General features: G+C 41.6%; 1 protein-coding gene across 5 annotated transcripts in view; it reads right to left on the bottom strand.

Moving 5' to 3' along the window:
- The window catches only part of LOC122873908 (cell migration-inducing and hyaluronan-binding protein-like), a 214188-nt gene that overhangs the window by 55480 nt on the left and 145290 nt on the right, over positions 1-13418 (bottom strand). For all 5 annotated transcript variants that reach the window (XM_044191249.1, XM_044191278.1, XM_044191259.1 and 2 more), the window contains 3 exons: positions 6864-7033; positions 2380-2589; positions 1680-1885 (listed from right to left, as the gene is read on the bottom strand). In XM_044191249.1, the coding sequence (XP_044047184.1) occupies positions 1680-1885; positions 2380-2589; positions 6864-7033 (586 nt within the window). The remainder of the gene's footprint in view (positions 1-1679; positions 1886-2379; positions 2590-6863; positions 7034-13418) is intronic.

Genomic DNA, 13418 nt, shown 5'->3' with positions numbered 1-13418 from the left:
GACTCACATACAGTTAGACCGAAGACATTCATTATGGGAAACTTCCCCTGTAGATCATGTACCTCACGTAGCAATATGGTGAAAACTGACACATTTAATAAGTAGTAACACACACACACACACACACACAAAGAAAGGAGTATCAAATCTAATCCCTCATTCTTGTAACTCCACCCATGTAATTTTCTACTATTCTGTCAATGCAATAAATAATATATAATCAATGAGCACAGGAGTAGTATTAGATGGACAGAAGTGACATCACCTGTGGCACGCCATTTCTGAGAACATGGACACAAAACGGAGGATGTGAAATGTATTGGCATTGAGAAAATGTGGCTTAACCACAGAGGTAGTAATCCTGAAAAGTGTTGAGTGTTTCATCATCTGAAAACTCTGTATCCTACTGGCATGAGTGAGGAAAATAACTTGATCCCTGTTTTGTAAATTCAGTGACATGGTAACTTCCAGAATATTACTATATATAAATTGTTACTCTTATCTTAAGTTAATATAATAATATATTTGCAAGGAATTGAGGAAAACATTCAATACTTAATCATGGCGGATGTCACGGCTTGAATAATGAATCTTTTGGAAGTTACAATGTTCAGTTGGGTTTTGACACTCGAATATATTTATCTAGCCAACTATTGGTTTAACCTGCTTTATGAACGGTGAGAAACCTGATGTCCACAGTGGTTACCATAGTTGTTTTGTAATGGTTTTTTTAAAATAATTTTTAATGATCACTATTCAAACTGTCTGACCTATTGATAGGTTTAAGGTGAAAATATATAGAGTTCCAAGGTTTAACGACAATTTGCTTTGAGGCAGTATGCAACACCAGTCGCAATGATTGTATTCACCTGTTGACTGTGTGTGACTCCATTCTGGGTGAGGTTTGCAGTGATTTCACCTGTTTACCCACCTGACCTATTTAAATAGGACCATATCCCTGTTTTTTGTATACACTGATGAAGGCCGGATGGCCGAAAACATTTTGTATGCTACCAGACAGATGAGTTAGTAAACTCAATTGAATGGCAAACTCCTGAGTGTGACCCTCTCTTCAGGTTACTTGTATGAAATGTAACATTAATCTTAAAGAGCATAGGCAAGGCCATGTATTGTAATGCGTGAGGTGATTGTTTAAACTATTGACTAGTAACTACACTAATTATTACGCCTGATTCATCTCAGCGAGGGATTGATTGATCACATTGTATGTCTGCTTCCTAGTCATTCCTTGGAGCAGCACGTCATAATGTCAGGAAAGAGAAAATCTTGAAAAGTTGGGAAAAGTTGGGAAAAGTTGGGAAAACTAGAAGAAAATGGTAAAATCAGGGGTGTCTGCGCTGCGGGTTAGATACCAGAACCATGTTAGTCCGACCGCCAGATGGACGCACGTTTTACGCAACAAAAACATCTGCATTGAGTTGAAGTTTAAAGTTTGTATTGACCAGCTGGAATTGTATCAGTAATTTTGTGTTACTGCTTATCCCTACTGCAATGTTGAACACCTTGTATCTCCAAACTAAACATGTGTTGTACATCATTATCAAAGTTCAGCTTGATATATTTAGTGTCTTTGGAAACTTTGGGATCTCAACCTGGCAGATCCACGGCAGACCCTCCGTGGGATGGAAGAGGTTAAACAGTGCGTGCAGTTGTCCTACCTGCAGTCTTGGCGTGGGTTGGCCACATATCCCGGGTAAGCTCCTTCAGTGATGTCACGGCACATTTTGCTGTCTCTGTCTGAGGGCAGCAGGGTCCCGGCTCGCACCATCAGACCCAGGCAGTGGTCAAAGGTATTCCTCTCTTCTGGACCGTCCTCCATGAAGAAACAGTGGCCTAGCGTGTCATAGCCCACCACATCCTTTACCTGTTAGGGAACAGAAACATTGAATTTTACTGATAACGGGCTGACAGTATGTCACTAGTGCAAGGCTTCCCGATAAATAATTGCAAACAAAGATTGCAAATGGCTGTGAAAGTATCAACCCAGCCTTTCAGGACGTCACTGCCACCCAGCCAAAACACAATCCAGCACATAACCCCCCATAAAACCACAACACTTATAATGATATAAGATATAATGTGTTAATTAGACAGTTTTACAGGTGCTGGCACTTTTAGACAGAGCCAGGCTAGCTGTTTCACACTGCTTCCAGTCTTTGTGCTAAGCTAACTGGCTGCTGGCTGTAGCTTCATATTTACTGTGCAGACACGAGAGGGGTATTGATCTTCTCATCTAACTCTCGAAAAGCAAAGCATATTTCCCAAAATGTCAAACTATTTCTTTAATTATGTCTCTTACAAATGCATCAAGTAAAAATAGAATAAAAAACTACATTTGAGTAAAAATTCTTAACTGACCAGCAATCCGTTGGAGCCATGGATGGTTACGCAGCGGGAGAAGGAGTGGTGGATGGACAGATCGCTGATGGAGGTGGGGGGGTCGTAGCCTCCCCTCTCGTCCACGTCTCCGTTCATATGGAAATGGACCGGATAGTGTCCCATTGTCTGCTGGCCCATGTGCTGGAGCTCCACCCCAGATATATGAACTGCCCTGAAGCCCCGCTCCACCTGATAATGACAGCAGACACATTTCAGTCACTCCTACAGGGAGATCAGGTTGTTGCATCACTCAAATCAGCAGCGATAACTGTAATCATTGGCAAAAATAAAGCATATAGGGGTATTGAAATGCAATGATGTAAAGTAGGTGTTTGTGAATAAAAAATATCAAATTAAAAGAAGGGAAGAGGCAAAATGAGGGATACTGAAAAGAAAGGAGTGGCATTAAGAAGCGAAAGAGCAAGGGTGAAAGGAGAGAAAGACAGGAGGAAGGTAGGAAGAATGATAGACAAATGCAAGGAGCAAGGAGGGAGAAAGCAAAATAAAGAAATAGTTGGGGAGGGGACCATAAGGAAGAACAGGAGAAATGAAAAGAAGCGTGATAAGAGGGAGGTATGGCTTAAGGTGGGTAGGGGGATGGAAAGAAGGAGGGATCAAGGAAAGATGGAAAGGTTAGACATAGTTCACAGATTTAAAAAAAAGTCAGGAAAAAAGGAAAGAAGAAAAGGATGGAAAGATGTGAGGATGCAGAGAGGAAGGAAGCATGACGGAAAAGGTATTGAGGAGAAAGAAAAGAAGGAGGGTGGTTTGAAGGATGGAAAGAGGGAGGACTGCAAAGACAGGATGGAGGGAGGTCAGTCCACAGGTAGAAAAAGGAAAGAAGGAAGTATGGCACGGATGGAAGAATATGACACAGTCGAAGGAAGTAGGAAGAAAAAGAGGTATGGAGGAGAAAAGGTGGGAGGAAGAATGAAAGGACAGGGGCATGGGAAAGAAAGAAGAAACATGGGAAGTAAGGAATGGGCTAGAAAAAGGATATAATAAAGATGAAGAAATGGAAAGAGAATAGAGAAAAGGAGGATGAATAAGAGAAAGAAGGGATGAAAGGACATCTTAGAGGCAGTTAACATGACAGGAGAGTTGATCTGGAGAATGGCGAAGGGCAGATGGAGATTCACAAGTGAATAAAAGGCAGAGAGCAGAGTGACTCACTGATGAAAAACAGCTTTGTTCCACAAACCAGAGCCGCTGTTGCACCACATCATGACAAAAACCTTCCTAACTAACACTTCTGGTGATTTCCATTGTAACTTCAGTCGAAAGATTACAGCCTTTGAGAAAATGCTACAACCCCCTGCTGTTTATAAAACATTTTTTAAAATACAAGCTGAAACAAAGGCTGCTCCTCTCAGCTCATGACCAACTGATGTTAGTGGAGATGCGAGGTTTTTACACGACAGCAATGGCAGTGTGAAGGAGGGAGTGTGCTCTCAGGCGTTCATTTTGAAGGGCTTCACTGAAATCTCAGAGGCTTTCCTTTCTGTTTGTGTGTCATTCGTACATGCTGTACACACGCCCATGCATGAGAAATATGTGATATAGGCCTGTGGTGGAAATGTATTATTATATCATTTATAGTATAGTAGGATATGATAACTGGGGACAAGAGGGCAGCAGGAATACAACCACAGCCTCTCTCACACGCTCTCTTCTTCTGTCCTTTCCTGTCTCTGAGTTCCTCTCACCACTGTCTTGTTTCCTCCCGTTGACAGGCCGACAGGCTGATACATACAGCATGGTTTTTGTTGCTTTGCACAACCAAGGGCCTCGAAATCCTTTTTCTTCAACCAATGTAGCAGTGTGTCTCTAGGGATGGCAATGGATAGATGGATGGATGGATGGATGGATGGATGGATGGATAGTGGGTCAGTTGGTCGACAAATCTCAACATCTCCACTTACTAGCTTCTTTACAGAGCTTTCAACCATATGACATGGCCTTCATCAGAAGATGGAGTTTGCCCTGTTGTCACGGAGATGGATCTGTTCATCCATACATCATCTGCTGATATAGCAGTGGTGGAATGTAACAAAGTACATTTAAGTACTGTACTTAAGAACAAATTTGAGGTACTTGTACTTTACTTGAGTATTTCCATTTTATGCAACTTTATACTTCTACACCACTACATCTCAGAGGCAAATATTGTACTGTGTTTTTACTCCACTACGTTTGTCTGACGAGTTACTAGTTACTTTTCTGATTACAGTTTTTCCTTCCTGTCCAGTGAAAACCACACATCTCCAAATTTGGTGATTTTGAAAGTTTTTGATGAACTGAAGGATGAAGTGTCTATTCACTAAGGTAAACACATATGCATTACAATGTACATCAATTTCCATTCACAAAGTGACATGAAAATTATAAAACAAAAATTCAACCTCTATTTAAACCTCCTATAATCCTGATTATAACTTTTCCCCCTTCCTCCCATCTATCTTCCTGCCCCCACAGCGACCTGAGTTCTTAGTTCTTTTAAGCTATACAATTATAATTGGATATAGTTATTATTACCCCTTTCTTTTTGTATCCACATTCCCTTCTTTAATATCAATACAGGAGATACAGAAATAAAATGTACGAATGAACCTAAGGACAAGTCCATGTACTGTAGGCCGAATTAGTAAGTCATATTAGCCGATATGAATGTAAGAATATAACCAAGGCATATCTTGTTGCACTATACACATACACATCCATTATCGCTACACCATGTAGTTATACAATCTACAATGCGGTTATATTTGTGATTTTACTTTTTCCATTGTTAGAGTAAGGGCTTTTGTTGCCTCAGCCTTCATACCCCGTATTCTTCCTATTGATAATTCTAAAAAAAGAGCCTTATAAAACGATGATCTATGATTTTCGAACTGTCTCTATATTAATTAATAGGTGCAGGGACAAGGTCTGATCAGCTCAGGACGTGAAGAAACCAGTGGCTCTACTCCGAGTTCCCAGTTGTCTGAGCTCCTTACCTTATTATCTAAGGGTAAGCCCAGCTACCCTATGGAGGAAACTCATTTTGACCACTTGTATCAGCAAATTTCATTCTTTCAGTCACTACACAAAGCTTATGACCATAGGTGAGTGTTGGAACGTTGATCGACTGGTAAATCAAAAGCTTTGCCTTCCAGCTCAGCTCCCTCTTCACCACAACGGTCCGGTACAATACCTTTATTACCTGCTGACCCCACATCAACCCACTTGTCGATCTCAAGTTCCTCACTCATTCCCTAGGGGCAGCAACTCACTCTCAACCTGGAGGGAGCAAATCCCCCATTTTCTGGCAGAGAAACATGGCCTCAGACTTGGAGGTGCTGACTCTCGTCCAAGCCGTTACACATTCAACTGCAAACCGCCAGTGCTGAAGTTTCACGGTTTGATGAAGCGAACTGAACCACATCATCTGCAAAGGGCAGAGACGCAATTCTGGTCCCGAAACTAGACACTCTCCTCCCCCAGGCTGTAACTTGAGATCCTGTCCATGAAAATCACTAACAGAATCGGTGACAAGGGACAACCCTGGCAGAACACTCACAGAAAATGTGTTTGACTTCCTGCCGATAATACGGACACAGCTCTGACTCTGGTTATACAAGGACCGGATGGCTCGTAGCAAAAGCCCAGGTACCCCATACTCCTGCATTCCCCCGACAAGACTCTTAAAGAGTCTTAAAACTCTGCCTTCTCCACAGAGGATGTGCTGGTCAGGTTCAGGAGTTCCTCAAAGTGCTCTTTCCACCGCTCAACAATATCCCCAGAAGGCCTCGCAGACAGGGGCCTCAGCCAGACTTTCTCAGTTCACCTTCACTACACATTTGGCTTTACCAGGTCTGTCTGGCAGCCTCTTCCACCATCTGATGCAACTCACCACCAGGTGGTGATTGGTTGACAGCTCTGCTCCTCTCTTCACCTGAGTGTCCACAACACATGGCCTGGATCTGATGATACAACCACAAAGTTGAACCAGTCTGCAATGCCAGGGGTCAGCATGCCTAGGACCCATTTGTTTAGACTTGCCTTTGTGTAATTGTTTTTCTTTTAATTTCTATTGGATGGTGTTTTATGTCTGTATGTATGTTGGATGTCTCTGCTCTTGAAAGGTGCTATATAAATAAAGTTACTTACTTATTAGTTGTTCAAACAGTCATCTAAGTTGACTTAAAAGTTGAAAGCAAGTAAGTGGACCTCGAATTGAGATTGTTTTGTCAACTGCTGTTTCCAAGGTCAATAATTACAGTACCTGTCAAGCTCAAATCATAGTAGCTGTCACAAAAAAATGCAGATAGGTCTGTAACAAGTCACTGCTAGTCACTGCAGAACCAGTTTCCACCAGGGGTCATCGTATGGGCAGCATATGATGACCCCTGGTGGAAACTGGTTCATATGTGAATGACCTGGTTGTCTGCTCTGTAAATGACAAAGTTACAACAAGAGCGTACCTTCAAGTGTCCTCCAAAAGTGTCAAAGTCGAAGAATTTGCAGGCCTCATTGCCATAGCATTTAGGCTCCATGTCCCCACGGAGCAGGATGTTACGACTAAGCAGGCCCACCTCCGCTCTCATATCCACCCCGTCCACCTCCTCACCCATGTGGATGAACTGGGCCTTACCTGCAAAAACATATGCACGCGCACACAGACACACACACACACACACACACACACAAACCACACAGACATTACATCTCAGCTCAAGGGCTCGACATTTAAACATCACAACAAACATAATATAGAGACATCTGTTGAAAACTGCTGCGTGGATCTGCACTCATCTGCTGACAGTGCTGTCTGAAGCTTTACTGTTTCTACTAAACAGTCCATTCAACAGAGCTGAGCACAGTTTATATAGATGCCAATTCTCACCAGAGACTGAGAAAAGTACAGTTTGTTGTTTATTTGCTGTGTGTGTGTGTGCAACTGAGCAGATGTTTCAGATAATTGATGGAGGACATAATGCTGAAGCTAAGGAGAATGGGCAGGCAGCACCGGTGAACAGAGGCACGTATACTGTATATATGTGTATGTGTATATGTATACACATACACACACACACACACATTTTCAAACTTTAATTGATGTAGAGCAGTTTGTTAAGAGTGTGTGTGTGAGAGAGACAGAGAGGGAGAGATCAGGATAGAGGCGTAGCAATGCAATCCTTGGCACTGTGTAAATTTATAGCAGTGGGTTTGGGTGTTGTCTGTGTTTTCGTCTAAGCTTTGACCCTTTCACAGTGTGTTTTCAGTTCATGAAAGCTAATTGTAACATTTTGGTCACCTAAAAATGTCTTGTTTAGCATTCGGTTGTACTAAAAGTGTCATAGTTTAGCCACATATCTTTTCCTATCCTTGTGTGCTCTGTTGTAGTTCTCCCCCCTCTGTGTTCCTTGTTAGTCCTCTGTTTGTCTGTGTGTCTGTGTGTGTGTGTGTGTGTGTGTGTGTGTGTACTGGCCTGGGCATGGCGCTCTGGTTTTCCCTCCTGCTGCTGATCACCGGCACACCTGATGTTCATCACCAAATCGAGCCTCACAGTATATCTACCCAGTTCTACCATTCAACCAGTGCCAGATTGTCTCAGTGCACCATTGCGGTACCTTCACTATGGCCCAGTTGAGTTTTCTTGTTGCTCGTTTGTTCTTGTCTGTCTCTGCCTCAGATTCATTCCCTGCCGGTGATCCCAGCCACCGTGGTCTACCTGAGCTCTTCAATCCAGTCAAGTTGTGAATTACGGATGCATCTTGCTAATCAAGCTAGTTAGCTAGTGCTAGCTGATAACTTAGCGTTTCCTATGCTAACGGTACTAGGCCCCACCAGGCTGGTAACCTGATTAAAAAGGCTTACACTGTCAATCAAAAACGAATTTCACCAATATGCAGCCTGAACCAGTTTTTAATACGACACAAAGTAGCAAAGTTGCCTTGTTTCTCAGTGTTTAGATCTGAAGTATCAACAGACAGCAACGTTTTTAATTTAACATTTTAAAGTGGAAGTAGACAACTTTTGATCATAACAGAATATAACTTTCACCACTGCTCATTTTAGAAGTTGCATGTTTATTACAACAGTATTTGTTGGAAAGCTAGACGTTGGCGGCTAATGAGCTACGGCAGGCTGTATGCAGTAAAGTGCAAACTAATGTTAGCTAACTTTCTAACCTCCATGGGAAATTATAGTGTTAAGCTAATAGGCTAGAAAAGCAGTGGCAACCGGCAGTCCAGTAGTGCCTTTGCCTTACGAAAATCAGAATAAACTATTAAATTAGGCCTTGTAGATCTAGTATGAGTGACAATTCAGCAACTGGATTGCTTATTTCTCTTATCAAATTTGTTAAGAAACAGATTTTGGTGGACTGCTAAGGTGAAATAGGTGAAAGTTTATGTAGCCTACTTCATACAACGGAACCCTACTACTCATGCTCAAATGGTCTATGGCTCAACCCCCATTGGCTCACCGAACTAGGGGCCTCAGGAGGGAGGACTGCAGTTGGATCCGGGCAAAATGAAGCTCACTATCTACGCTAACTAATGCTGGTAGCCAGAAACTAACATCTGTGACCCACTGTCCATTTGACCTAAACAAAGAACACGTTTTCTTGCAGAGACACCCTACTTGATTCTCCCAGTATTTCTTATTTTTCTCTCCACCCTCGCCTACTTGCATCCGTCTGGTGCGCATCCAAAGAAAGACAAAAACAATTCAAGGACGAAACAGCGTAGCTGACTGTTAGCCTGCAGCTGCACTTTTAGAGACACCAAGGCCACTGCCGGAGTCGGAGATGACGGAGAAACAGCAGAACTGGAAAATACTCCTGCTTCCCAAAGTCACCGGTGTGGCAACATTTTGCCTTCCCCATGAGTTATGTTAATAATGAACATCCCCTTCCCCCAAAATAATGCCGGTTATATCACACTTGTTACCATGTAGCCTATCTTTTTAAAGAAGAATTGAAAATGTAAATGACAGTTGTCAGGGTAAAAAACCAATGATCTGTTGATCTTTACAAATCAAGACTCGATCGTCTAACAATGGTATAGCCAAATTGAATCATGATCTTAAAATCGGAAGTCGAATCGTGATACACCTAATAATTAGACTGCAAATCGACCCCATGTTATGAAAACTGACAAACAGGTAGAGACAGGGTGAAAAAGAGGCGTGTTGTGCAGCAATATTCACACTCACACTGGGTCTCAGCAAGTTTTCAGTTACAGTATTATGCATTTTGCATAGTGTAGCTCCTTGGAAGGAGGAGGAAAAATAACACCGTAAGTGGAAGTGAAGAATGGTGCAGAAACGATAACAGCTCTGTTCCATGCACCCTCCACTCCTACACATTCACATCCTGAGCAGCACAACTGTGCTGATTAGGAAAAACAAAGTGATGCCAGGAAAAAAAAAATGAAATCAAAGAAATGTTCAAGTGCAAAATCTGAGAGACAGAAGATCACACACCCACACGCCTAATCTCTTTTCTCCTCCTACTCCCTCTACCAGCACAGCCAGGACTCAAAAAGTACAAATGAACACTTTCATTCCAGCTCAGACTTAAAACAGCAACAGCCCAGGCTTAAAATATTATTTTTTTAGATCCCAGTTTACTACCAGTGCCTACTGTCCATCGGTTTTTCCAACAACTGATATGCACTTTTTTGGGGAATGAATAACCAGCCTTGTTACTGATTGTTCATAAATTGGTGAATAGTTCTTCATGGGGGATCAGCAGGTGCTGCCAGGTATGATACAAGCTGCTGTGGCTGGTCCTGCACACTCACAGGGGGCAGTTCAGAGATCATGTGAGTTGGTGTGTCTTGTGCCTGCAAGAACATAATCACTAATATATAATACAATATCACTTCTGATTGACTGAAATTTCCCGAAACTGATTGAATAAATGCTTTTATATTGAAATATTGATTTGAAATCTGTGATTTCAAGTACATTGTTAACCATTTCTAAAAACTTGTAAAAAAGGTTTACTGAAAGTATAGTCGGTGACCGTCAATAGACTCTTCACAACAGACATTGACTCTTCATAGAAGGTAAAGCACAGGTGTAACTAATAACGTTAATCATGTATTTGTTCCATGTAAGTGTCCAGTAAGACATGTCAGTCAGCCAGCATGCTCAATACCTGGGCCCTGGAACTGGAACATCAAAATGGTAAACAGCTATCATTTATGTTATAGATTACACCTTTGCTTTTCATGCAATGAAAAGTTAAAATATCTGCACTGCTAATTCTCTGGCTATTAAAGCAAGCCTATGAAACTTCTCAGTAATAGTAGCCACTGTGGCCATAAGTGGCAATTACCTGATGATGGTTATTTTTAAAATGTACAGCCAGTTAAAGTTATATCTATCTAAAATTTGCTAACATTAGCCACCATAAGCTATTGGTAATACCCAACAAATGAGGCTGAAGCAGCAAAACTCCTGAATGTACTGACCTAAAAAAAACGTTGCATTTGTGAGAGGATATGTCATTTCTTCTTTCAAAAGTTAAATAGTCTCACTTTAATAACTCACTTTATTCCATGAGTTAGCTAAGCTACAAAAGGAAAACCGTTGGCTCTTGGATCTGATCAATTAGCTTTTTGTGCATGCAAGTGAGGACTGTTTTTGTGATCTAACTGATTACATCACGTATTTCAGAAAGGCATTTAGCAACTAGTTAACTAGGCAGTGGTCCACCATCACAGACAGCTGGTGGACGGATAGCAAAATACATCCTATAGTATAATTATTTTATGTATATGTTAAAATGTCTGAATTCAAACCTTCACTGTCTGAGAGAATGTAACATTAATTAACATTATCTCAAGCAGCTAAAGAGCAGAGCTGCCAACAGTATCATTATCAGTCAGTCAGATATCAAAATCAAAGTTTGTCAGTATTACTAAGAGTGTACTATGTAGCTGTTATCAGTGAACATAACAATAATTAATATTTGAGTAATATATTGTCTATAGAAAACTAAGTTTACTTAAATGTTGACTTTTCTCCAACTAGTAATGGGTAATGCCTCACAAAGCCAGACAATTTTCACTTCAGTTGTCTTGTAATTGTATTTGAGATAGATGTAAATTCATATAGGCTGTTCAAGAGATGAATGACAACTCTCTCCTTCAATCAGACATCAGCATGAACCCTTCCTACACCTGACTGAATAATCAGGTGTAGGAAGACCAGTCACCATTTGCTGGGCGCTGATTAGTCTTTCCTTTCAATTTTTTATCTGGAGAACAATAGCAGCTTTCTGCCAAAATTCTAAATGTCCACCAAAATCTGTTTCTGAATAAATCTAATGCAAGAAATAGCCCATGCAATATTAGAATCATACTTCATTTCATACCATTATATGGTATGCAGACAGTTTTGGGGCTGTTCTGATGACTGTTTTGCCTGTTTTGGTCTTGGCTTCTTAGTAATGAAGTGGAATCTTACTGCTACAGCATACAAAAATATTTTAGGCAAAAGTGTGATTACAACATGACAATGCCCTCATGCACAAAGCCAGAAGAACTTTACTGGCCTGCACAGAGCCCTGACCTCAAACCCATCCATCACCTTTGGAATGAATTGGCTGACTGAGCCAGACTTATCGCCTAACATCAGTGTTGAATGAAGGGGAGCAAATCCCTGCAGCCAGGTTCCAACAGGCTGTTAGAAGAGTAGATTAATTCCCATGGTGTCGGAATCACATGATACATTATCACATATGACTTAAATGCGTGGGTGTCCACATTCTTTGCTTGAAAGTCTGCATACTTTTGACCATGTAATGTATCTACTGACCCAGTTCTGATAGCAGTCAAGGGGTTTGTGAGTTTTGAGAGGAGTCATCATGTCAATGCTCCAGAGTTTGCTGACTGGATTGTTATTTATTTGTTGGGAATGATCAGTTCTCAGTGGATGTTTCAAGATTTAAATCTCATGGTGAAAAGTGACCTGGAGAGATGCAGCGTGGCTTTGCGAGGCTAGGCAAATGTCAGGACAGAAACAGAATAATGCAAAATCCTTCACCACTGCTCCTGGCCATTGATCTACTCCACTACACTCATCATCATTTATGCCATTTAGAACTGTCAAAAGTTCAACATGTAAAATCCAGGCACAAGTTATTGGACTCAATCTCATAAATAGCCCTGGGCTATATGTCTTTGTGTCTCTCTCAACCAGCTCTCAGCTGCCAGCAACAAAAACAACACACGCTCCCTGTTTGTGCATAACCTCAGGGGCTGGGGAATAGACTTGATTATCCCTGCAAAACGGTGCTACAAAGTGGCACGTGGGCAAGAATTAATGAAATGGATTACAGTTAGGAGGAGAGTGACAGGAGCTCTGAGGAGCAGCCTCGGGCTCACAAAAACAGGATTTACACTCTGGATGGCCAAACACCCGGTGACGTCAAACAGAGGGGGGTAGGTCAGGGGACTATAATGGACTGATCCTCCGATGCAACCCAGCAGCTCAGGCAGAGATTTGAAAATAAATCCTGGACTCCTAAAAAACTCCATGGCAGAAAAAACGCAAACTTTACTTTTTTTGTGGGTGAATTGTGTTGGGCAGCGACAGCTATGAGAGGAAATGTCACATCAGATTACTGCTTACTTTTCTTTATTTATATATTTAAATTATACAGGAGAACAGTGAGAGCCGACAAGGCTGACCAGAAGAACTCTGCTGAATGTAAACTCTGCTGAGAGTGAAACATTTGTGTTCATACTAGCACATGTGTCAATGTGTGTAGGCCTATATGTGTATCAGTGTGAATGGGCCCAGTCAGGAACACACAGTACTCCAGGATGCAGACTGAGACATTCCTTTGGCCCTGAGTCAGTCCAAACACCTTCCACTGACTCCCACACACTGCTCTAGGCTGTCTCAACTTGGCCTATATCAGACTGAGTGTTTATGTGCACAGACACACACCTCCGTACATTTAGCCTTAACTCTCATGGAAGGGTTCCTAGCAATAATGATGGTTTCGGTGTGTGATT

This window comes from Siniperca chuatsi, linkage group LG1 (assembly GCF_020085105.1).
Source record: "Siniperca chuatsi isolate FFG_IHB_CAS linkage group LG1, ASM2008510v1, whole genome shotgun sequence".
Classification (NCBI taxonomy): Eukaryota; Metazoa; Chordata; class Actinopteri; order Centrarchiformes; family Sinipercidae; genus Siniperca; species Siniperca chuatsi.
Note: the sequence above shows the minus strand (reverse complement) of the source record. Positions and strands in the feature narration are given on the sequence as shown.